Below are 24829 nucleotides of genomic sequence, written 5' to 3' on the forward strand. Positions count from 1 at the left end.
TCAAGATGCCCCAACCAGAAAGGACAACTAAACATGCAGCGTTTTTATTTTTGCAACAGAGTACCGAAACTCAGTCTATTATCTCCCATGATGCAACTCACTCCTGTTCCTCCAGCAACTCTGGCGATACATTTGCAGTCCTGTTGTACTTAAGATTTAGTTCAGTTCTGTTAAATTGCCCTAATTATTTTTACACTGCATAGACACTGAGCAGTCCTCTCTATGTCTAAACACCAAAACAGTTGTAAAATATTTACAAGGACAGATTTGTGTCTGTTTGTCTTGTGAATACTAGTGGCTTGTGTTGCTGGTTTGTCACTCATGCTCGAGGTCTCAGAAACAACTCAGATGCCTGTTGCTTCGAGCCGCGGCCTGGGGAGAGTGTGCGAAATACTGGACAGTGTTGTGAGGGCGCTGAGGGCAGAGGTTACACGAAGGAAGGACTTAAGGGCAAAATATGTGTGTCTGAGCCTTCAGGCCTCTGTCACACTGATAAATAGGACCGTTTAGACCACATGGACAACAACAAAGGTGGAGATTTGTCTAGACATGCTGTCTAGACTCATCTGACTCCTGAAAGGCATGAAATTGTGACAGATGGATTGTTAAACTCCTGGAGTTATGCTCTGTCCATCGTAAAAAATATGCGGAGGTCTGCTTCTGGAAAAGGGAGGGTCGTCGGAAGTGCAGTTTGAACTGGGGGTCAGCCAGTGTGGCTTGGAAAATCAAACACTGGGAAGATGAGATCAAGGAGAAGGATCACCCTGAAAAAAGTGTCAGTGATTACATGTGTCCACTGACTTCCCTAAATTCTCTGCAGCGTCACATATTTCCTGACTGTTTAGCTTAGCTTTTATGATAGGCTAGCAGAAAATAAATAGACCCACAAAGAGCAAAAATTGTTTGGGTAACTCAAGAGCTCAGATTATAATAGAAACCAATAAATAAAGCATCGCAAATATGTTTGTATCCCCATACTGTTCAAGTATCAAGTAAAATTTGATCCCATCTACAGAAAAATCCAGTGAACCATAAATCTCCCCACAGGGTCTTGCTCAGCAGCTCTTATCCAGTCGTAATAATTACAAGATGGTCTCCAGCTCCTTCAGAGATAACGAGCTGTCTGGATCTTCTGCTCCACGACTTTTCCAGTCAACCTTTCCTTTGTCGGCGCTGGTATGTCTGGCAAAAACTCCTGACTCAGCCCCCCCTGGTTTCCACACAGCAAGGTCCTGTTGGGGGCTTGAGGTCTCTGTGTCACCAACAGCGTATACACACAGGCCGCTGTGAGGGTGGAGGGAAGTTGGGAAAGTGTAGCGTGGCGCCCTGACTGCTGATCCACAGCTACAAGAGGCCGAGGCAGCTCCACCTGAGCCCACCGACCCTCCTGTGAAGGAAAGCGCTCTGGGATTGGTAGCAGACAAGCAGACGCTGTGGGTGGTGGCGTGTGACATCATCCCACCGTAGTAACAGCTGCCTCCGCCACTGCTGGTCATCCTGGCTTTCTGTTTGATGTCCAGAACCAGGCTGCGTCTTAGCCACGCCTTCTTTACCTCTGCCTGCACCTGAGAACAAACAGTTGCGTTTGTCATTTTTAACAAAGTGAAATGAGTGTGAATTTGAATTTACTCTACAGAACTATAATTTAGCTTTGTTACCTCCCCGTTGCAGAAACAGTAGATAAACGCCACAAAAAAACCCTGAAAATTAAACATTTTGGAGGAGTCAATATTGATAATCAGTGCAATAGTAGTAGCAATATATTAACTCATGTTAACCACTGTATCATAACATTACTGGTAGAGTTAGCTTTCATAGCTATGTTCTGACCTGAGAAGAGTTGAAGAACATCTCATAATGCATCTGCACCTGCCACAGCAGCCCAGTAACCTCAGTGTAGGGAAGAGCCATGAACACAATGTAGTGAACTCCAAACAAGGGCATGAGAACTAAAGTGGACTTAAGCAGCTTCCTGCAGAACACAACAAAAAGTACATTCATGTAGCTATTGTTCCTTATAGATACATCAGCAAGCCCCCATAAGTCAGTTTAGAACAAAAGTTTACCAGTTATACTAATAACACAGAGATTCTGAAATAAAAGATAACCTGTAATAGAGGCCTGACATCCTAAACCTCTGAGGTAAATAATGCCCTGATTTGAGGTAATTTTGTATGTCCACTCAATAGCACCAGAACACTTAGGTTACTTCATGATTGGGCTAAGTTGATCACAAGACATTATTCAGGTCAAAAACATCCTGGACTGAAATACATTCTTTCTACAATGCCACTATTACCTTGATGGACAACATTTAGACATTTCAGATGTAGTTGCTCTAACCACCACTAGAGTGACCAATGGGGTCATTTTCGAGGGCAGTCTCAAATGCCTGTCAGCTTTCAGTCAGCTGACATGTTTTGTGGGCAGAGTCCATACATGAGAGAAACATTTTATTTTGTGTTTAACTTAGAGGATTACAAGAAGAGTTACCTGTACTGTTGTCGGGGGTCCAGTTTACCAGTGTTGGTTTCCCACAGTTTAGAGGCAAGTACACGGATTATGTTAATGAAGAGGAGGAAATTAACCTGCAGGAGAAGAAATATAAATCAACTTTTCTTAATTACCAGAAACTCTTTCATGCTAATTGAATTGAAATGCCTAAATCTCACCACAATGGCTGCCAGAATGGGAACTTGATAGATCCATTTCAGGTTTCCGGCACTGATGTCCCAACATCTGAAAGCAGTGATGAACAAGTGAAGTGAACAACGGTGAGACAAATATGAATAACAAAATATACAAAGGCATCTCACGACTCACTGAGTGTCTGCCAGTGAAGCTCGTGCACTGACCCAGATGGACACAAACACAGCTGGAACACCTATGATGAGCAGAAAGACAAAATAGCCGAATGTTAGTTCATTGTTAGCGCTGTGGCCACAGTGCAACATGCTGCAGGGCCACTAACCCCAGCCCATGATGGTGAGAGCCCACAGGTAGTTCTTGTCAGAGAGGAAAGCCATGAAGATGAGGCTATGGAGGTACAATCCCTCCACCAGAATCCAGTAATGATTGGTTGCCAGGAAGTACAGGAAGAGGGTTACAGCAGCTTTACAACCAGCCTGATGAGACAAAACAACAGCCAAAGGAAGGAATCAGCATATGGGTGAAGGGTTTATTTTAACACTTGGGTCAGGTTTGAGATACAATTTTTAATATTCCATTTTCATACACACATTCATACACACTTGTACTAAAATAAAAATAAAAATTATGCCTGAAAATCAATTGTAGCAAGCTTCACAAAGCATAAACACGTCAAAAGGGGGAGACAGTTAGCCTGAAACACAGTTTCCACATAACGTTCAGTTTGTTGATTAAATTATAATGGAAAATTATCAAGCTTCTACAGGTATGGCATTAGTTGTCAGGCAGCCAGTAGAGACTTCTGCAGTCTGTTTGATTTGGATTTGGTTGCTTAAAAGTAACATTAATTAGTAATTTTTGAGGATGCTTCCAGCCGTAATCCCAAGTTTTAACTCTTTAAAAGCTGACCTAATGACCTATCACAGGTCAGCTCAGCTGACCTAATGACCTAACACTGCTGTTGCTCAATATTTGGCGCTATACTAATACCAGTCTTACCATCTTAACCATTAGCAACAGGGCGAAAAACAATATTTGCCAGTATGTTGAATCATTTCTTCATAACACATTTCACTTATTCATGTTTTTTAAATCTAAGATTCTTATATTAATGTCACAATGTCAAATAAAATGACCTCACATGCACTGTACATGGACTACAGTCACTGTGCTGATTATCACGACGTACACTGTCCTGACGCAAAGACTACGAACAACTAATTAAACACGTGTGTTAAACATAAAAAGAGGGTCATTGTTTACCATAGGAGGCTTCTCTGTTGTGAGCTCAGGCTCAGCTTTATTGTCATCAGATATGGAGGAGAGCACAGCGTCCTTCACAAATATGCTAACAGCTCGACAAATGAAGGAGGTGAAGAGGTGAATGTGGATGTAATTGCGCGTACAGTGGAGACGCCTGCAAAGTGTTTGTGTGACAGAGAGAAAGAAGTCTGAATAAAATCTGAATCAGCAATGCCGTTCAGATTATTGCATGAATTCATTTGTCTCTTTCGGTGAGTCATGAATGCATCATCAATAAAGTAATTTCAGAGGCAGAAACACTTTCAATAACTTTAATCACTTTGATGATTTGGATTGGAGTTAGATGGAGGTCTTCTGTTTTCTTACTTGAAATAGCAGAGGATGGAGACTGCAACCAACAGAGATGCTAAAGAAATGGAGTAGCCGATGGTGTACATAAGATGGAGTCGCTGGAACACCTTCTGAAACAAAACATACTTTAACAGTGTGCATCTGTGCAGAAGAGCGGGTGTCGATGAGCAGGATCTGAACCACATACGTATTTCTAGCTGTGTCTGAGAAAATCCTTCATCTACAAACTGCAGGCTGAAACTTTTCTCTCTTTAATGCCACAAACAGACACATTTAACCAACCACCAAATCCCAAACTGTTCATAGACACATCCAAATGGTCAAGTACATACATCCTCAAGGCTTCTGTGGTTGGAGGTCAGGTATCTGGTGCATTCAGTGTAGTTTGCCCAAGTGCGGTTGTTACTGGGCACTAGTTCCCAGTTCCCTGACACATCACACTGGCGGTAGGCTCGTCCTGTCACAGGTGTGTGAGATGTAGTCACAGGCAATACAGCATAGATTAAACAGACTGTAATACAATAGAGAAGTCTAAAATAAACCTGACAAAACCTTCAGGCTCTGAGCTCAGCGATTAAAGTTTGAAATTTGTTTTGTTTTATCTTCTTTAAATAAAATGACTGCAGAGACTACATTCAAACCACATATGAGGATGAAACTCATCTCCTCATGTTAGTGTCTCTGAAAGTTGAATACCTCTGTGGTTGAAGTCATAAATGTACTCTGGACACGGGACCGAGACCAGCTGACGCGGTCTGCTCCGCGGCCAGCAGATGATTCCATCCCACTCTGGGACACAGTCACCTTCTTCAAAAATAATGGGAGACAGAACAAGACAAAGGGGAAAAAACAAAATCAGAAATTAAATCAGATTTAATTTTTTCTTTTTTTCTATTTATTCATGAATTTCTTATTTCCCCAATTATGGTTGAACAGTCCAAAATGTGTAAAAATACCCCATCAACAGTAAATGTCCTGTATACAAGTGATTACTATGGTAAAAATAAGCAGCTAAATGTCCTCTTTATGTTTATAGACACCTTTCATTTTCTAAAACACAATTATTTAAGCAGAAGTTCAATGTTACCAGCATGCAACGTCGTTATTATCTCAGTGAGTTCAGCTTCTGGGAGTACACATCCTGAATTTGAAATCCTGGGGAATTATATCATCCTCTTGCTCAGGCTACAGTACTTTTTGAAAGCTCGTTGAAGTGGAGCTTGTTGCACAGAAAGCGTGTATCATTATTTTGTGGTGCTTTTGTCCAAATGATCTTACAAGTGACTCTTACATCGACAAGTGCATCAGTGTTAATGAAGAACACTTCAAAATGTGAACTGGAGAGGATGGGACGTCCACTCTAATTCCTAAGCTACAGCTATCCAATGTACAACTTTAAGTCTAACAATGGGTTGCTGCTTTTCTGCTACTGCACATCTTTTTTTTTTAGGGTTGACACATGACCCCGTTTGCAAGACAGCGAATAAAAATCAACAGCTGCAGGACTTGAATCTCCTCCATGTTCACTGTTGTTGGGGTGTTGTCTCTCCCTTACACACAGCCTGGACACCAGAGATAGATGTAGCCTCCAGTAAGAAAAAAACAATCCAAGCCTTAGAAGCCAGCTCTCAGCTGGACATTATGTCCAATAGCCAGCTGACAGCCACACAAATCTGAATGAATACAAGTTTATCAGAAAAGTACGTTACATTTCACTTAACTTTTCACCTCAGAAAATGTTTTACTGATTAGTTTATGGTCTAAATCTCTGGTTTGAAGTCTTCTTCAAGGCAGCATTGTGTTCATTTTGTGAAATAGAACACAATGATTCCTTTTGCTATTGCCAGAGCTGAATTAAAGCTGAGGCAGGATTCAAACCAATGGATGCGTTAAAATGGTCACATCTTTTTATATGTAATGTATGCCGTTGCTTTATATGGCTTCATTGTTATTGTGTGACCTTCTGTATGATAGCCGTCAGGTGAATGAATATATTACATTTAGCTCTTTCGTGGATGTAAAGTTTTTTTTTAAAAATTATAGAATTAAGTAGAATACCATAAAACGTATTAATTTCCACCTCTGGAGCCTACATTAGTAAAGCATCTCAATAAGTTTTAATCAATGGTGAAATAAGAATGAAGGAAGTTTATTTCAAGTGTCATAAGTTTCCTTTGAAGGTTTCATATGATATGAGTGTGTGAATGTGTTTCTGCTCTGACATTTTGGAGAAGATTTAAACAACCACTGTTCCTCTCTGTCTGTGATTATTCTCGTGCTTCTCTTCTGACATCTGACTGCAGCTTCATCTCAGATCTCAGATCTTTGTCCTAATGTACCAACGTATTTAACACAGCCTCTGCGTCATAGCCCAAATTAAAAATAAGCTGCTATTGTGAATTGAATGGCGGAATCACAGTTACTGGTTAGCAGGATATTGGATGAGTGTTATATCTGATTTCAAATGAATAACTGAGGTTATAAATAAATTTTCACTGTTATACATTTGGACATGCACTCACTGACCCACGGATACTCCGAATAAAGGGCAGGAACATTCTGAAATGATCAAAAGCAGCACACAAACCTCTGATGAGGGCCATTTGTGCCTGGATGATCCTTTCACACCTTGCATGAGCACCAATCAGAACATAGATTTGCTCGTCACGTGTGATGACGTCATCAGAGTCTATCTGTAAAAGACACAAAAATGGATAAAAAGTATCAGTGAGAACACTTTCTTTTTTTTAAAATGAAACCCAACATTTGAATAGGACTAATGTATCTGCATTCAGGTCTCAGCCTTAGCTTGTGGGCGCAACTACTAAACTTTGATTTTATTATGTTTTAAGATTCGTGCAGCTACAAAAGGTTTCCTATTAAAAGTCTGTCAGAAGTGTCCTTCTAAGTAGAATGATCTGTCAACCGCAAACACTCCTAAGGATCTCATGTGCTTCCTCCAGGTGTTGTGAAATAGTTGTGCGAGGATGAGGTATGTGGTGATCCTCCGCTAACCCCTTTTTGCCCAGCAGTGGGGGAAACTGTGCTGGCCACATGCAAACCTTCTCCTCAGCACCATGGCTACGCTGCTGAAAGCCACTCTGTGTTCCTGGTTACCTTTAATAACAGAACGAGCGATGATAGAGATAATTTTGCAAGATTTAAAGAAAAAGATTTTGTGACTGTTTGGCATGAATGTGTTGCTTATCAAGCTCCTTATTATTAATATTGATCATTACATTAATAGTACTATATAACCTTACTTTTGAGCTGCTAGAAATGTTGATGCATTAGTTCATTAGACTTCAGCTGAAATGAAGGATCTGAGTTCTGCCTCTCACAGCTGCCGTCCACTCAGGCCAAACAAAATTCTTGTTAAACAGATTAAACCCCATCTGGAGAAGTGTACGTAATTTCATATGTGATAACTAACACTCTTGGCATCGGCCATCAAAAATAAACTGCCAACGGGAGAACAGAGTTTCCAATAAACAGTCAGAATGCTGAGCAGCGATCATTTCCTTCAGTGATTTGTTTTAGGAGGGACTGTCAGAACAAGTCAATAACAGAGCTCAGTGTTGAGCAGTTCAAATCTCTTACTGTTGTAAAATAGCAGAGGCGACACGTCGTCGCTTGGCTGATAATATCTACAGTATGTATGTGTGTGTAATTCTGGAGTACAATCATACTGAGCAAAGCCCTCAAAAATGATAAACATCATAGCAGGGAAACCATTTACCTTTCTGTGTGCCGAGGGGGCTTTCTACTGACAGATATTGCATTTTGGTAAAACAATTAGTCTTCACATCCACTCGCCTTTGTGCTGTGAGAACATCTGATCTCTCGGGCCTCATCCTCATGCGAAGTGATTTTCAGGCTGACTGATTTGGAGATTGTAAGTCTGTCAGAGATCGAGACTCGGGTTCGACCCGGAGAAGATTAAGAGATGAAGAGATGGGGCCTAGGGGTGATAGTGGTGAGTGTTAGTGGCTGGAGGCCCATGCTTCAGTAAGTGAAAGGCTGAAAAGGTTGGAGCTGATGACAGAGAGCTGTGAGGTAAAGCAGACAGCAAGTGATTTCTGATGGAGGAGATTAGGGGCTGCTGTTTGGGTTTTTAGTTTAACTGCAGCTGCTCTTTTTGTCAAATCAATATTCCTATTTAGATTTAAGAGTTTTCTGGTAAATTTGCGAATTTATTTGCCACTAGTTTCCAGCAGTTCATTATATTCCCACGTTTGCTTGACCTCGTTCTTACATTGACACATTTTGACAGAAACTACATGACGCATCGACAATCCAATGGAAGTGTTCAAACCATCTCCTGATTTCCTCTATTTTTGTGTGAATCTCAAGCAAAGATGCATCAGATTTCAAACTAAGACAAGTCTTACACACACAGTAAAAACATAACTATAGTGTAATTATGACTGTTTTGTAAACTGTTCATAATTGTGTTCTTAAGCAAACTGGGCCTGAATGACTGTTTGTCATCATTAGTTTGTCAACAGCATGCGAAACTGACTGCAGCTCAACTAGACAAGTTTAAGTTTGATCTCAATCAGTCCTGTTAAGTCAAGTGGTCTCCAAAATGGACCATTTTCAGAGACAGGAATTTGGCTAGAAAATCTTAAAGAGCAGCAGGCTATGCAATAAATAAATTAATTAATACAAATGAGGACGAGGGCCATTGAAACAGATCATCCTGGGCTTGTACTACATTTCTGCGGTTTTGGGAGTCCAAAAAAAACGGAGACACTATCTACAAATAAGGAAGAAAAGTGAGCATTTCCAGTAGTGGAGAACCATCAAAAATTCATCAAAGAACATGGCAACAGCTTACTGAGGAAGTCCCAAGAGTTCCAGAGAAAACATCAAAGAAACTGATGTCACCTCATTGAAGGTCATTGTTCATGACTGCAATATCTGAGCAATACAAAGCATCTAAATCACTGCCAACCTTGGAGAGCATTACGGAGTTGGATGACCCTTAAACCTCTCGGGAGAAAGTGTGAGATTGATGACTTGAGAGCTGAACGATAAGGAGGACTGGGCTCTTGTTACATGGTTATTTTACTCAGAATACAACAGAAATGACCACGGAAAATCCTCAGGTTGTGTCAGTCTGTGAGTTTAAGGGCAACTGATTTACACAGCAGGACATGCAAATGTAAGACTAAACCTACCTCTGAATGCCTCAAAAGAAATACAATTAGAATTTATGAGTAGCCTTCGAAGTCTGGACCTGAACACATGGACAGATTACAAAGCAACAAGTTCCAGGCACAGATGTGTACGACGTGCCCCCCTTCGTCAGACAAAAGATTTAAAAAAGAAACAGACTGAAGGAGAGGCAAAATACTATAAATCATGCAGATAAGTGATTGTTTTGACTCCAACTATGTACCTTTAGCATATTTTGCATCACTATAGTTACTTTTTGCTCTGTTTTGATATTTTCACTATTTTTTGTGGTCATGTTGTTGTCTAACTTTTGTGGTGTCATGATTTCTCATTTTTGTCATCCCCTGTTTATGTTTTTTTTTGCAGATAGTTAGCATCTTCTTATGAGTGTTGGGAGTCTCATTTTGGTCGTTTTATCTCTTCTGATCTTACATAAAACTTTGGTGAACTTGTGCCTCAGTTTGGCCATCTGAAACGTGTTCTTGTGCATCTCTGTACGATTGTTTTATTGTTGGTTTTTTTAGCGTCTCTCTGCAGCCGTCCAGTCTCACTTCCTAATGGTTTTGTAGAGAAACACGATGATCATATATGACCTGATATGATCATCTTGGCCTTTTTCACGATTGATTGTCAATTTTGCATTTCTTCGTCGCCACAGTGTCTCTTTGGTGTTATTCTAAACCTGTTGATTTATGCTGGTTGTATTAAGACCTATGTCCAGCTGGCCCTGCTCAATACTCAACCACAGGGAAATTATGAGGTGACACCTGAACAGAGCAGTTTAACTCTCCGGTGTGGCAGCACTCAGTTCTGCAGAGAAGAGTTGTTGACAATTCCACCAAAGTTATCAAAAATAGTTGCATGCAGTCTTAGCTGCTAAAGGTGGCCCTTCCTCACATGGGTGATTTCAGTATACGCATACCAACTGATACATTTAAGATATGTGTAAAAATCTAAGAAAGCAACAAGAGAGAGTTGATCATTTCCCTTCAGTTGACCATGATGAATAAGAGAAAAAAAAAGCCTTTATTTCTAAGTAAGACTGCCTTAAAAAAAATCCCCCATTATCTCATTTGCTTGAAGGAACAGAGGAAAATGACACCACTCCGTCTTTCTGGTGAATGGCTGGCACATTTCCCCGAAGGCGATAAATCTTAGTCAAAAATTCAAACCATCAAAGTGGATCACAGATGCTTGAAATTTTCTAGCTATGGCCCAAAGTGCAGCAGTCAGACTGTTATTTCTGACTCAGTGTAATAATAAAGTGTAAGATGTGATACTGCTGTGTGAAAACTTTAAATTTAGAACATAAAAACCACCCTTTTGAGAAATATACACAGATAATTTCCCTCCCACCAACCCATGAGCACAACTGCGGGAGGATTATTTCTCCAAATAAACATCTACTGCTCTGAAGAGGCATTTATTTTTTATATGTTATTATCTAAAATATTCAATAATTAAACACATTTAGCCTATTGTGTGATTTTAAAAGATTAAAGCAAAGCAGAAATAAACTTTTTTTTTTCCTATTTGTGCAAAGAGTTCTGATGAAATTAAAAGAAGAAATATAGTACACTTACCAGTGCAGTAACTGTTATCAAACAGTGGAAAAGAGCCAAAGCACCAGTTCCTTGTGGTGACAACATCACGACTTTTCAACCTTCGTCTTTGGTCCACACACACAACTTTCCGCGCACTCTCAGATCATTTTCTCCTCCTCAGGTGGTGTAGACGTAACTTGCCGAGGTTTGTTCTTCTCTTGTGTCCCATCAGTGGGTCAAATTTGATTTATTTTCTTTTAATATCTTTTTGAATCAGTCAACAAAAACGACCTTTCTTGAGCTGCAGGATGTCTTGACATCCACAAAGACTTTTTAAAGAATTCCAGATTTTTCCAGTTTTCTCCCTGAAGCTCAGCTGACATTCCTGATCGGGTCTGAGGGCACATGTGGCCGTCAGAGAGCAGAGTGGACAGAGGAGCAGTGAGGATGAAACCTCCTCTTTTTACAGCTCTTTGGACAACTAGGTTGAGACGTGTTGGCCTTGATTGGCTGTGCCTGCCATGTCTTTAACTCTTTGTGCTCCGCTGCTATGGTCACAAGTCTTTGTTTGCCATCCTGTTTGCGTTTCTGTTTTTATCTTTTTCCACTTATCTGCCTCAGTATTTCCTATCCCCACAGCAGAGTGATAATGTAATGGTGCATTTCATGTCACTCAATGGGGCCCTTCCTTACAGACAAGATTACTTTCACTACATTATGATTGTCAAATGTGAGAGCAGGCACTGTAATACAAAGTTGAAACTATACTTTCAGAACTTAAATAAATCCTTTACACACAATTTGCAGAGGAAGAAAAGAGGCATGGCCCTCAATAGCAGTGCATGTACACATTACATAATGAGGTAGAACTACAGGTGTAAGAATGCAGATCTTAAAAAGGACAAAACCCAATTAGATTATTCAGATTGTGTGAGCTCTGAGTAAACTCTCAGCACTCCTCCTTATCACCTTATCACAGAAAAGTCCCTGCCGATGCTAATCTTTGCAGGTTCCATTTTAACTGGGAGTCGTCCTTATAATGAGCTTGCGAACACACATTATTCAGAATCAGCACACACAGTCACTTTCTGTTTTTTGGGTCAGTGTGCAGACAGGGTCAGAGCCCTATTCTGTCCAGCCTTCATAAATAGAAACAGCATGATTTAAGTCTTGTTCCTTGGCAGGAAACCAGTGTTTCTCCTGCAGTTCCCACAGTAGAACATCTCAGAGAACAAAACTACCGTTCTGTACAAATGATTTTTAAACAAATGCACAGATATGACATATTCTTAGTAAAAGTAAAAAAACAGGTGAAAAGGAAACTTCCACAGGAGGAAAGGTTCATTGGATGAGAAGCTTGTTTGCACTGTGTGGACATTTTGATCAACAGAAACACGTGCAAGTCACACTTATCCATTCATAGAGGACTTTAAGATTTTTTTAATTCAAGGTTTTTATTTAATTTTACTATTCATTATTATAACATTATTATCATAACACATGTTACTTATGTTACTAATGAAATAAAAGGCTATAAAGTACAAAAAAATAGATTTGATGAAAGAGTAATATTTAATAGATTTTTTTTTTTAACAAAGATTTGATGTTTTTTTTTAAAGTGGAAGTGGGGGTCCTCTGTGAATGTCTTGTCACTAAATAGCTCCATATACATGTTACTACAAGGTCATGTTTCATATGAAGCACACACACATTTGTACTTACTCCTTAATCATAATATCCAGTAACAGTTGGAACAGTTGGAGATTATATCTAAACATAAAACATGCAAAATAAATGCACACTAGATTTCTCAATGTTTGCAATGTTTGTCCGTTGGGGACAAATATGGAAGTAATTTTTGATTCCGAAGTGGCCCCCCCTCTCAATATTTACGCGGTTTTTCATCATTCATACAGTGTAGCCTTTTGCACATCTTCTTATCTCTTGTATTCATGTAAGCCACTTACTATAAATTACCCTGGTGTCCTTATCATAGTTTTTTTGTATTTCTGCTATTGTTGTCTTCTTTCATCTTTTTTTTTTAATTTGATGTCTGTGTATCTAATTGCATTGAGTGAGGAATTTTTGATGTGTCTGCAAAGCACCTTCAGTGTTAATCACTGATGTAGGAATTAGGACAATAATATCAATAATACTTTAAAAAAAAACATTATATACAGTTGCTATTGCTGGTACAGCCTAAATCAAACGAGGGCCCCTCAACAACATAAGAAGTCTCGTGATATTGTCCCATTTGAAGCGGCTTTCATTTTGATAGGGCAAACTGTGACGTCATCTTAACCCGGAACTGCCGGTTTCACAACAAGGGCAGCAGTTGCTGCGTGCTCTGCTGACTTGTTAAGACTGTAAGTTAGAAAACTTTATTTGCGTCTTTTTATTCATGTATTGCTCTGACAGTTAGTATTAGCTGTAGTTAAAGGTCTGGTCTGCAGACGCAGCGTTGCTGTTTAACGCGCTCTGGGCTCCGCATGTGCAGCAGTAACTCCGCTCATTAGCTGTGGTTGTATGTGTGTGTGAAGGGCATGGCGGGGCCGGCGCTGATCAGGGCTTTTCGGACCCTGCGGCCCGCTACGCTGGCCGTGGTCTCGGGCAGGCTCCCGGTACAGCCCGTCCCTTCACCGACTTCATGCGCGTTGTTCCCGGTGTGGAGGACGTGTCGCGTCAGGACGCTGCAGGTGTGCTCTGCCTTATACGCCGGTCATAACAAGTGGTCGAAGGTGAAACACATCAAGGGACCTAAAGATGAGGCGAGAGCTAAGATGTTCATGAAGTTCGGTATGCTGATCAGAATAGCTGTGAAGGGTAAGTGTGCGGTGCTTTGATGAATCAATGAGGCGCCGCCTTCACTCAGACTGACTTCATGTGCAATTGTCATCTGCAGAGGGTGGATCAAACCCAGACTTGAATTTAAACTTAGCCCAAATACTGGAGCAGTGCAGGAGCAAGAACATGCCGAAAGCATCCGTAGACGCAGCGATCAAGAGTGCGGTAGGTTGACAACTCAATGTCGCACATAAATGAGTAAGAAACCAATTAAGAATAAATAAATCTAAATCTTCAAGTCTCTTGAAATGTATAATCTACCATTTACCGACTTCTTAAAACATGACATCATCAGTGTGTAGCATAGTGCAAATAGTGGTATGATGCTGACATCATACCAAGTAAAAAGAAAAATATCTTTAGGTCTGCCCCAACAACATCTGTTAAGATTTATTTTGAAGTTTCAGGTACAATAATGTTGAACTGCTTGTACTCATTGGAGTTCTTGATCCAAGATCACACCGTCAAAAGTGTAATGAAAACATTTGTTTTCCTAAAGTTGCATAAAACAACTTTGTCACCGACAGGCTAAACCGACGTCCCAGCACATGTTTGAAGCTCGGGGGCCCGGTGGATGTCTGCTGCTCATCGAGGTCCTGACGGACAACAACTCCCGCACCAACCAGGACATGAAACGCATGCTCGCCAGGAACGGGTGAGAACAAGCAGTTTCACTACAATTTCTTTATTCCTCGAATCCTCGACAATGAAGAGATGTCACCCATTACAGCCACAATTAAGTACAATTTTACTTAATTTTACAATTAAGTAAAATAACTATCAGCTGTTCACATATATAACTGAATCGCAATAATGCAGCCAAACCATTTAATTATTCATTAATACAAGATAGCAGAGTGTTGGGGCGGATCAGATGGGATGGAGTGATACTTAATGTATAATTGAAGTTTAGGGACAAGCAGGACCACAGATCATTTATACAGGACAGTGTGGGTGGGAGTGTGCAAAAGGCAGTAACCACTAGATGTCCCCACACATGCAGAGAATAGTAAATACAGCAGAAAAACCTTGTACTGTATTGGTTTATACAGCTGGCTTGATAGTTAAATTGCCCAAATGCTGCGTTATTTACACAACATCTGCTCGATTATTATTATTATTCCGTGTTTTTATGAATTAGAGAAAATGTTAACCTGTGGATCTCTGACTTCAGAAAGAAAATGTAAAAAAAAAAAAAAAAAGCAATTTTCCACCTATTTTCAGAGGGATGCTGTCAGATGGAGCCCGTCACAACTTCAACCGGAGAGGCGTGGTGGTGGTGCCGGGTCAGAACATCACCGCAGAGAGAGCTCTGGAGCTGGCCATCGAGGCGGGAGCTGAAGATGTCCAAGAGGCTGAGGACGAGGAGGAGAAGCCCCTGCTGAAGGTGAGACTGCAACCGCAGGGAGAATTAAATCCTGTCGTACGCCAAAACTTTTCAAAGAGTCCCCTCAGACTCACAGAGATAACGTATCTTAAATTATATGGCAGTCCTTACAAAATTGTCTGATAGTCGGTTGACTTTGTCGACAGCAACATGTCAGTAATGTGACTGGCCATAAAAAAAGAGCACCTTAGAGAGGCAGAGATGGGCAGATGTGAGGTTATCTGCAAAAAAATTGTGGAGTTATTGGTTTATAATAATGCTCTACAATGTAAAATTGTCCTAAAGATGAGTTGCACAGATGAGTGATGTTTTTAATCCTCACAACTGAATACAAACAGCCACAGTTGAACTAATAGCATCATCTGTTTGCCTCTCCTCAGTTCATTTGTGACATGACTGACCTGAATAAGGTGCGGACCTCACTGAAGGAGCTGGGAATCCAGATTACATCTGCTGGGTTGGAGTTTGTTCCCCGCAACTATACGTCTCTGGACCAGGACCAGATGGAATCCGCTTCGACTCTAATAGAAATCCTCACTGACTGTCCAGATGTAGTGCGAGTGTGGGACAACATCCAGGCTGACAGCTGAGTGCAGTTTTATGGACACTCGGGGATATCTGATTTCGCAGACAAAGGATTTGCCATTTGAGACCTTGTACATCATTGGACGCGAATACTACTGTATGCCACCAGAGAACAAACGTTATCCTTAGACTGTTTCGATGCTTTGCTTGTGGGAAAACATGGAAGATAAATGTAATTGTGGTCACTGTTCTGTTCTGATTTCCTTTGAGGGACACAATGCAACCACTTCCCAGCAGGATTTTCCACCGACTGGTCCTTCTCAGTATGTTTGCAGAACCTTGCTTTCTCAAACTGAAGCAGAGTGAAATAAAATCTGCCTCTCTCTGTTGGTGAATCCTGTATCCTGGTTTGTGAAGCAGGGTCTGCACAAGTATTCATAATTGAAAACACTGAGTGAAATTCTACAAGCTGAGGAAGGAAGAAGTGTTCATGGATAAAACAAACACAATCTATCAGTCCATCCAGACATATGAAATACTCTGAATAAAGATTTGTGAATGACGCATGTTTATCTTCAATTCAACATCAATTCTTCTGTGTCATAATCTGACATCTAAAAATATGCCAGTATTTTTTTTTGTTTCATTTTATTTAAAGTACTGCACAATACATCACATTAACTGTACAATCTATTTTCAGTTTAGCAGCACCGGAGGCAGAAGGATTGATCATCGATCATCATTCTGTGTTATTGGTCCACAGCGTAGCTTCCAAATAAGCTGAAACGCCAAAAATACTTGACTGTCTTGATTGCACACTGATGTTTTTTTTTCAGAAAGGTAAAAAAAAAAAAAACTAAGCTTGTTGAAAAAATTATTTTTTTATTTTTATTTTTTTTGCCACTGATTTACCCCTTTAGGGCATTAGCTGTAAGGCCAGAGTCACTTCATAATAAACAGAAAAAATTCTAACAACTCTTGCTTTAAATACCAAATGCAATATTTTACCCCTTTTTTTTCACACACGTCTTCTTAGCTGTCTGACACTAAAACAGCATTTTATGAACACACAAATGAGGGAGACTTAGCTTGGAGACATGCCTGTGTTCCTGAGATGGACACACAAGTGACAACATACAACGGCACGCATTTCGATCCATTTTCATCCATCCGCACAACCTCCATAACACTTTGACCGCGCCCACTTTGGAAACCAGATGAATACCATTTCATACTGTTAGTCCAATTTGCAACATATCATGTTTTTGTCTTAAAGCACTCAAAATAGACTAAAGTTTAGAGTGTGCTTTTTTTTTTTTTTTGCTGACCGCAAAAGGAAGATAAAAGCTGTCCTTCACTGCCAAAAGCTGCACATTAGCCACGCATAACAAGTGATGTCATTTACGAGCGAACATGTTACCTCTATAGAATCAGCTTGTGTAATACTCTTGTTAATCTGTAAAATATTATTCCACCTCACCAAAAGTGCTGAAGCTATAAACATTAAATCTATTTTTAAATAAAGAATACCTCGAATGATGAAGGTTACAATTGAAGGGCATTTTGAACAGATGTCATCATGGGTCATTACCCCCTCATATTGCTATTGTGCCAACTATGCAGTCAATAAGATCCTACATAAACAGCATGTAGGAAACATGTTGAGTGGGTAGTGTAGCTTCACTCGGCTGATTTTGTGTGACGTTTTTTTGCACGTGTAACGAGTGATTAAATGCAACCTTTCACACCAAAGTAGCTCCAAGAGCACTGATTAGATGATTCGATGCCAACAGGGAAGCCCAGTGTAGTGGCTCTGAACCAGCTTGCTTTGTTATCAATGCCCAACATTGATTTTTCTGTTGCTTCCTCTCAGCTATAGCGTGGCATTGATTGGGTTCCAATGTTGGCGTGCTGCAGGGCAGTCCTCTGCACTTTGCCAGTGAGGAGGGTTCAACATTGACATCTGCAGCCACATAGCGCTGACAAGAAGAGCATTAGTTTTTGTCTAAATATGAGCCAACAAGACAACACATGTCTAACAAGCTCTCAAAGGGAGGATATGGCTTAGGGGTCCAGAACAACAATCATTTGGCTTTTTGCTTTCAAATCAGGTATGTTGTTTTTACAAATATATTTGTAGATATTTCTGAAAATGTTATCAACTAGTAAGGTATCTTTCTACAGAATAACCGATGCTGTTCTTACCTAGTAACACTTTCTGAGTCAAATACTGACTTGCTCTATTGCTTAAGGGATTAGATTTTAGTGTTTCTGAAAATATACACAAAAGTGTGGAAATCTACTATTTAAATCAAGTGTTCCATGATAACTACACAAGGGGAGCGATAATGTGACTTATTGTAATATTGTATATGTATTAATAGTATAATGTCATTTTAAAAATGAGTGGAATGTACAAAATTAAAGAACCAATTCCTGTAGCCTAATTTTGAATACAAACTATGTTTTTTTTACCATCTTCAGTCCAGCAGAACTTCATGTCTGACTCAGACCTTATGAAGGGTGGGGAAGCAGCCATCAGGAGCCCTGAATGCTGTTCACTTCAAACACCAAGAATGGAGCTGCGGAGCCCCTCCAAGGGGATGGACCGCCCTCAGAACGTCACAGAGAAGGTCACCCAGGTACAGAGACCGACAATCACGTGTGCTCAGTCGCTGGCTGTGTGACAGCCACAAAGTTGCATCTGTGAATTAATGAACTCGCTCATTCATCACCAGATTTCCGGTGACTCATTATCGCTTTTCCTGCTGTCTAGGTTCAGCCAGTCATTAGTGCACACAGTTAGGGTGTTCTGATTGCTAAGAAAGGAAGAGAAGCCCGATGAATGTTGCCATGATGGAAGACCGCTGTTAATTAACCCCCTAATGGAAAAATCAGTATGTGGTTTGGTGGCTGGATGTTTTCCTCATGGGGGAGAAAAACAAAGACACACATAGGGACAGTTCAGTTCAAAGCTACAGTTATTGCTGCTGTAGCCCTGCGGCTCTCCGCTCTCCATCACTGGATGCTGTGTGGTGGATGGGAAACAAATGCAAGAGAAGTGCTTGCAACTGACCTTACAACTCCATTCCATCTGATGATTTATCTATCTAACTGATCTTACAGAGCAATACAACTGATAGAGCTATGAGCACAGTCAGGGACATTTTTCAGGGCAGCTAATATTAATTTGAATTTGGGCCAAAGACAAAAACTATGACTGTGGCAGGACGTTAACTCGATTGTGACATCCAGTTTAGCATTCCAGCCCTCCAACACACCAGCTGTTCAGGCAGCCCACACAGCGTTGATTACAGGACGTCGTTGCTCTCTGTTCTGAATTTAGTTTCTTAGCTTTTTAACTTTCTGGATATAATCTTTACTGAAGTCTGCTGAGAGTCACCAGTGACGGGATGGTCAAGCATTTGTTAGACCTACAGGATCGCAAAACCAGAGCATACAGCCTGCACCAAGAGTGTGATCTACACCGAACGTCTCCTAGATAGGTCTGTTAGGAAGTATTAATTCAAAAATGAAAAAAACGTTTTTTTAAAAAAAAAAGGCTTCTTTCAGATCACGCACTCGGTTTATTGTTTTCCTTTTATCCAAAAGATCAAATCTTCTTGGCAGTTTTATGAATTTGTAATGATTTTTACATCTCTGAGAGGAAATAGTTGCATCAAAATGACATGAAACATTGCATATGTTTCATATTTCACTGTGGAATAAAATTCTACATTTTCTTATGACACATTAACCATTTATTTACATTTTTTAAATGTTTTTTAAGGTGCTTTCTTTGGAGTCTGATGTACTACCTGAATATAAACTCCAAGTACCTGACACAACATGGTGGATCCTGCTTCACTACAGCCCCTTCAAGGCATTTTGGGACTGGATTATCCTCATCCTGGTCCTCTACACAGCTGTATTTACTCCTTACTCAGCTGCCTTCCTCTTGGATGAGCATGGGGATTTACGACAGAGGAGCTGTGGCTACACATGTAACCCTCTGAATGTAGCGGACCTCATGGTGGATGTCCTGTTTATTGCGGACATTGTCATCAATCTTCGCACAACGTACGTTGACCAAAACGATGAGGTGATCACACAGCCGAGCCGGATAGCCAAGCATTATATCAAAGGCTGGTTCCCTATTGATCTGCTTGCAGCGATCCCCTTTGACCTTCTCATTTTCAGCTCTGGCTCTGATGAGGTAAACAGATTTTGGTTCTTTGCTTATTTTACTGTGGGATGCTTCTTAGAATACCCATGGTCATATTGTATTGGTTTGTGAATTATTTTGGGATTGTCTCCAATGCTTTCCTGACTTTTTCTAAAGTTACTTAATACTAAATGCCTAAATCTGACTAACATCTTCTTCCCCATTGTTAATGGAAACCGAAGATGGCAACACTAACAAGTCTACTGAAAACAGCTCGACTGTTGAGATTGGTCCGTGTGGCGAGAAAGCTGGATCGATATTCTGAATATGGAGCTGCTGTCCTCTTCTTGCTCATGTGCACCTTTGTACTCATTGCCCATTGGCTCGCCTGCATTTGGTACGCCATTGGCTTTGTGGAGAGGCCGTATACGGAGACGGGCTGGCTGGACAACCTGGCTGAACAACTGGGAAAGTCATACAATGACAGCGACTCCTCCTCTGGTCCATCAGTCAAAGACAAATACGTCACCGCTCTCTACTTCACTTTGAGCAGTTTGACGAGCGTGGGGTTTGGTAATGTCTCTCCAAACACCAACTCGGAGAAGATCTTTTCCATCTGCGTCATGGTCATTGGATGTGAGTTGTATAACACTATTGAGGACTGTAAGATAATTATTAGGGAGGCATGACAACCTTTATAATCTGGTTCTCATCCAGCCAAGTAAGAGGCTAAACAAACAATCTACAGATGGTAGAACCCAACCTAATCTTCACATGAAAATTATAATTGAACCTTTTTTTCCTTTCTATTTGATACTTTCTTTCTGTAATTAATAATAATAAAAAGAATTCTCTCCTAAGTAGCTTTTAGCTGGGTTTGTTGGTCAGGATTTTTGTTTTTCTCCAATTTGGTAGCGTTCTGATGTCATCAGCAGATAAGACAGTAGTTTGGTTTTCACTGCCGTTTTTTGATTTGCATTTAGAAGACACGACAATGTGAAATGTGAATAAAAAGCGTATGGAGAGAATAATACTAGTAAAAATAAAACGTACACTTATTTCATGTAGTTTCTGTCTGTTTTGGCAAAAAACCTGATGCACATTACTGAAAATGGAAACACTTTTACAGATCACATCTGACATGCCAAAGATTAAACGTATCTAACTCTACAGCTGTCTCCAGTTTAGGCCAGCACATAGTTAACTCCCGTAACTACTCCCAGATATAATATTCTAAATATCTCCGGATATGAAAGGTATTTCTTAAGAAGAGCTCATCCATTTTCCTCTTGTGTATGTCCACTGCAGTTGTAGTTATTTTTTCCTCCTGGATATTTGTTTTTACTTCTTCTACTGAATTACAACAGCAAGCAATTTAGCCTATACCACCACCCTCTGGTAGCACCAAGCAGCGTAGTTTTTTTTGTTTAAAGTCAGATTTCAATTTCTTTTTAGCAGCTTTTCAGAAGTTTGTCTCTGATTTGCTTCATTAGTGAATGAAAAAAAAATACTACTAACTTCACAAGTACGTCACACAGCCCCCCCAACTTAAAAATACAAATGTCCCATATAAAATGCAGAAGAAGCATTTAGACTTGACATAATCTTCTTTTTTGGCAAATGTTACAGCTTGAATGATACAATCATCTGTGTATTTCTTCCTCTCTCTTAGCTCTAATGTATGCAAGCATATTTGGGAATGTGTCTGCAATCATCCAGCGGCTGTATTCTGGTACAACCCGCTACCACACCCAGATGCTGCGGGTCAAAGAATTTATCCGCTTTCACCAAATTCCGGGTAGTCTGCGCCAAAGGCTGGAGGAGTATTTTCAGCATGCCTGGTCTTACACAAATGGCATAGACATGAATGCTGTAAGCAAACAAAAGGTGACAGCGTTTACCCCTGGTTGTTCCGTATTTGTTTTAAATCTAATCACTGACGTGTTTAAGCATTTGTATTCCCATACTCAGGTGTTAAAGGGATTTCCAGAGTCTTTGCAGGCAGACATCTGTTTGCACCTCAATCGTTCTCTGCTACAGAACTGCGAAGCTTTTCGTGGAGGCAGTCAAGCATGTCTGCGTGCCTTAGCAATGAGGATCAGGACAGTCCACGCCCCTCCAGCAGATACTCTGATCAGCTACGGAGACATCCTGGACTCTCTTTTCTTCATCTCACGTGGTTCCATCCAGGTCATGAGGGATGATGTGGTGGTAGCCATATTGGGTAAAGCTATGTAACCCTACTGTAGGTGCTTTGACTGTAGTGTGTCAAAGAAATCCTAAAAACATTCTTCAAAAAACTCTGTATTCAAATAAAACATAAACATTCTCTTTTAGAAAAGAATGACATCTTTGGCGAGCTTATCTATCTATACGATGAACCAGGGAGGTCCAATGCAGACGTTCGCACCATCACTTATTGTGACCTTCACCGTATCCCTCGGGATGACTTGCTTGAGGTTCTAGATGTCTATCCAAGCTTTGCCGACAACTTCTGGAGGAACCTGGAGATCACTTTTGACCTGCGAGATGTGCGTTGGCAGTTGGTTAGAGATAGCAATGTTGATGTTACTGACTTATGGGTAAAAATAGAATGATTTGAGATATGTGATGAATTCATTTGGGAAAAATAATGAATCACTTTTTGTTGTGGTCACCAGGCTGATCAAGTGCCATTGATAACAACTGATGATTCAGGGGATGACTGGGAATGTCGCCCCAAACCAAAACACAGAAACCATTCCCTTGACTGTAGAATAAGGCCAGGTGAGATATGTGGTACTAAATCGCTGTCACTCACTGGTTACGTAAGCTCAAAAGATTTTTTGTTGGCATTTCCATTCAGACTCTGTCAGAACCAGGCTACTACTTGAATGGGATGAGAAGGCAAAAAATCTACTGTAATCGAGTGACCGATATGCTTTCCTGTGAACAGATGGAATTGATCACGAAGACTCATATCCTCTTCGATCCTGCCATCACTCATCACCTCAGGCAGGCTGGGAGGACCACTGGAGCTGTGGATCCTCATGTTCTCAGTCAAGCAAGCACATGGCAAAGCCTCTTGCTCACAACGCCAGAGTAGAGCTTTACCCTTCAGAAGACGCCATGCGGGACTACTCTCCTCCTGCTGTGCAACTGCTGCCCCAGACTGGAACCTCAGTGGACAGGGATGCAGTGTTGGATCGGGGCCACCAAGGTAGGTGGGGATTTATCTTGTCTGAAGTTTGTCCTAGAAAGGCTAACAATTCCTTAGATGAAGCACATCTTGCCACCTTTTGTCTTCAAAGTTTAATTTTTGAGTTCAAGATGAGTCGTTGCGCACGGATTATGCAAATGTGTTTAATGATGATGCTATTAAGTAAAGGAAGAAAAGTGTTTCCCGTTTGCTCAGCGTTGTCTTCAGGAGAGAGTAACTCCATTTTGGCAAAAACTGAAAAAAGGTTGAATATTTTACATTGATTTGTCTTTGTTTTTGTCAGCCTCCTCTCTGAATGTGCCAGGGATGTATCGATACTGGCCAGGCCGAGGGTCACAAGAGCTTTCCAATCATGTGTGGCAATCTTCCTCTGTGCACACCTCAAACCACCACCCACCATTCACAGAGGAACGGCCCAGTGACCTCGAGTCTCGACTTGAAGTTTTGCATTCACAGCTCAATAGGTGAATTGTTCACCTAAACTTCAGCTTATTTTAAGCCACAAATCACAGCAGTGCCTGTGACTCTTTCTTAACTGCTTCATTATTTCCCACAATAAACACACTGTATTCTATCATTTATAGTCTTCTGTTGGTGTCTTTAAGTGTCATCTGAAATTAAACCAGACCAGCTAAAAAGCAAGACTGGACAGGATGCTTATCAGTATAAGTATGGCAGAGATGAATTATCAGAAAAGTGATCCATTTGGTGTGCTAAACGTTCAGGTATAAGGATGCGATGACTGGATGCAGCAGGGGCATGTAGGCTTAAGACAGTAGCCACACCAGTAGTCCTCTGTTCATCTCTTTGTTTCTAACCCTCTCAGACTGGAGTCACGCATGACAGCCGACATCAACGTTATTCTGCAGCTTCTCCAGAGGCAGATTGCCCCTGTACCTCCAGCTTACAGCACTGTATCGTCCACTAACATTCCAACTGATTCATCTGGCTTATATGGGACTGGGACTCTAGAGTTGCCCAGCATGTTTCCCATTTCGCCCGCACAGATGGATGGCCGAGCACCGATACAGGTATGGAATCATACCAAGACACATGGGAAAAGCATAAACTTAACATCCAAAGTAAGTCTAAACTTTAATGAACTTCCTTATTTTTTTTATTTACTACAGAACTTTGACCAGACTGACCTCAAATCCTCCAAGAAGTCCCAGGAGTCTCTATCCAGCGGCATCCATATGACTGCAGCATCTGACGACACAACGTTCATGACCCTCACCCCTGAAACCGACACCCATAAAGGGTTAACTCTGCAGCTTCCCCAGCAGTCTGTCGAATCTTCCCTCACAGTTAACTCCAGGCTGCGCGAGAACCTTCGCTACCCCTCACTGCCAGTGAACCTGGATGCCACCTCAGGACGGGCCGAGATCCAGAAACACTTCTCAGACCCAGTGCTGCCTGTCACCTGACTGCCAGAAAACTCTGAGCTACTTATAGGGTCTCAAAAAAATCTTTGTAAAGTCCATCAATTCTGATCGCAAACAAACAGATATCAGTACACATCTGGGCAGCAACTGTTGTCCAAATCAGATAGTGGTAGCCAAGAATGATTTCATTTGAGACAAGTTTACATATTCTCAGTTTTGCACAGTACATCTGAAGATTTTGCCTCAAGAGTAACATTTGGAAACAATTCATCTTCTTTGTATAAAGGACTGACGCAGAACAACTATCATATTTTCCAATGGACAATTGCTCATTTA

At 40.8% G+C, this 24829-nt stretch overlaps 3 protein-coding genes across 3 annotated transcripts; 2 read left to right on the forward strand and 1 right to left on the reverse strand.

Annotated features, from left to right (window-relative positions):
- Window positions 1-1082: 1082 nt before the first annotated feature.
- pth3r (parathyroid hormone 3 receptor) lies at window positions 1083-11093 on the reverse strand. Its single transcript, XM_072373750.1, has 13 exons — window positions 11028-11093; window positions 6851-6956; window positions 4960-5070; window positions 4596-4720; window positions 4279-4373; window positions 3913-4066; window positions 2972-3125; window positions 2824-2884; window positions 2673-2739; window positions 2494-2588; window positions 1831-1972; window positions 1659-1700; window positions 1083-1565 (listed from the first exon to the last, which is right to left on the reverse strand). Exons 1-13 carry the CDS (start codon window positions 11091-11093, stop codon window positions 1083-1085), a joined length of 1701 nt encoding a protein of 566 aa, XP_072229851.1.
- A 2224-nt stretch (window positions 11094-13317) lies between these two features.
- taco1 (translational activator of mitochondrially encoded cytochrome c oxidase I) lies at window positions 13318-16306 on the forward strand. The gene is made up of 6 exons (XM_072373751.1): window positions 13318-13354; window positions 13529-13811; window positions 13891-13997; window positions 14360-14487; window positions 15057-15219; window positions 15600-16306. Exons 2-6 carry the CDS (start codon window positions 13532-13534, stop codon window positions 15807-15809), a joined length of 888 nt encoding a protein of 295 aa, XP_072229852.1. The 5' UTR covers window positions 13318-13354; window positions 13529-13531; the 3' UTR covers window positions 15810-16306.
- Window positions 16307-18320: 2014 nt separating this feature from the next.
- On the forward strand, window positions 18321-24535 carry kcnh6b (potassium voltage-gated channel, subfamily H (eag-related), member 6b). Its single transcript, XM_072372916.1, has 11 exons — window positions 18321-18386; window positions 19535-19960; window positions 20152-20545; window positions 21582-21781; window positions 21881-22138; window positions 22252-22455; window positions 22570-22675; window positions 22845-23108; window positions 23392-23572; window positions 23935-24139; window positions 24239-24535. Exons 1-11 carry the CDS (start codon window positions 18321-18323, stop codon window positions 24533-24535), a joined length of 2601 nt encoding a protein of 866 aa, XP_072229017.1.
- Window positions 24536-24829: the final 294 nt, after the last annotated feature.

Source organism: Leuresthes tenuis, unplaced genomic scaffold (genome assembly GCF_036924035.1).
Source record: "Leuresthes tenuis unplaced genomic scaffold, fLeuTen1.0.hap1 SCAF_20, whole genome shotgun sequence".
Lineage (NCBI taxonomy): Eukaryota > Metazoa > Chordata > Actinopteri > Atheriniformes > Atherinopsidae > Leuresthes > Leuresthes tenuis.

Coding starts and splice junctions, on each gene's coding strand:
- pth3r (XM_072373750.1), bottom strand. CDS start 11,093: ATGTTGTCACCACAAGGAACTGGTGCTTTGGCTCTTTTCCACTGTTTG. Junction 2,740..2,823: donor GCTTCACTGGCAGACACTCA/GTGAGTCGTGAG, acceptor CACTGCTTTCAG/ATGTTGGGACATCAGTGCCG. Junction 1,701..1,830: donor TGTTCTTCAACTCTTCTCAG/GTCAGAACATAG, acceptor TTTAATTTTCAG/GGTTTTTTTGTGGCGTTTAT.
- taco1 (XM_072373751.1), top strand. CDS start 13,532: ATGGCGGGGCCGGCGCTGATCAGGGCTTTTCGGACCCTGCGGCCCGCT. Junction 13,812..13,890: donor GATCAGAATAGCTGTGAAGG/GTAAGTGTGCGG, acceptor TGTCATCTGCAG/AGGGTGGATCAAACCCAGAC. Junction 14,488..15,056: donor CGCATGCTCGCCAGGAACGG/GTGAGAACAAGC, acceptor ACCTATTTTCAG/AGGGATGCTGTCAGATGGAG.
- kcnh6b (XM_072372916.1), top strand. CDS start 18,321: ATGGAGCTGCGGAGCCCCTCCAAGGGGATGGACCGCCCTCAGAACGTC. Junction 19,961..20,151: donor TCAGCTCTGGCTCTGATGAG/GTAAACAGATTT, acceptor TGGAAACCGAAG/ATGGCAACACTAACAAGTCT. Junction 22,676..22,844: donor TGACTGTAGAATAAGGCCAG/GTGAGATATGTG, acceptor TCCTGTGAACAG/ATGGAATTGATCACGAAGAC.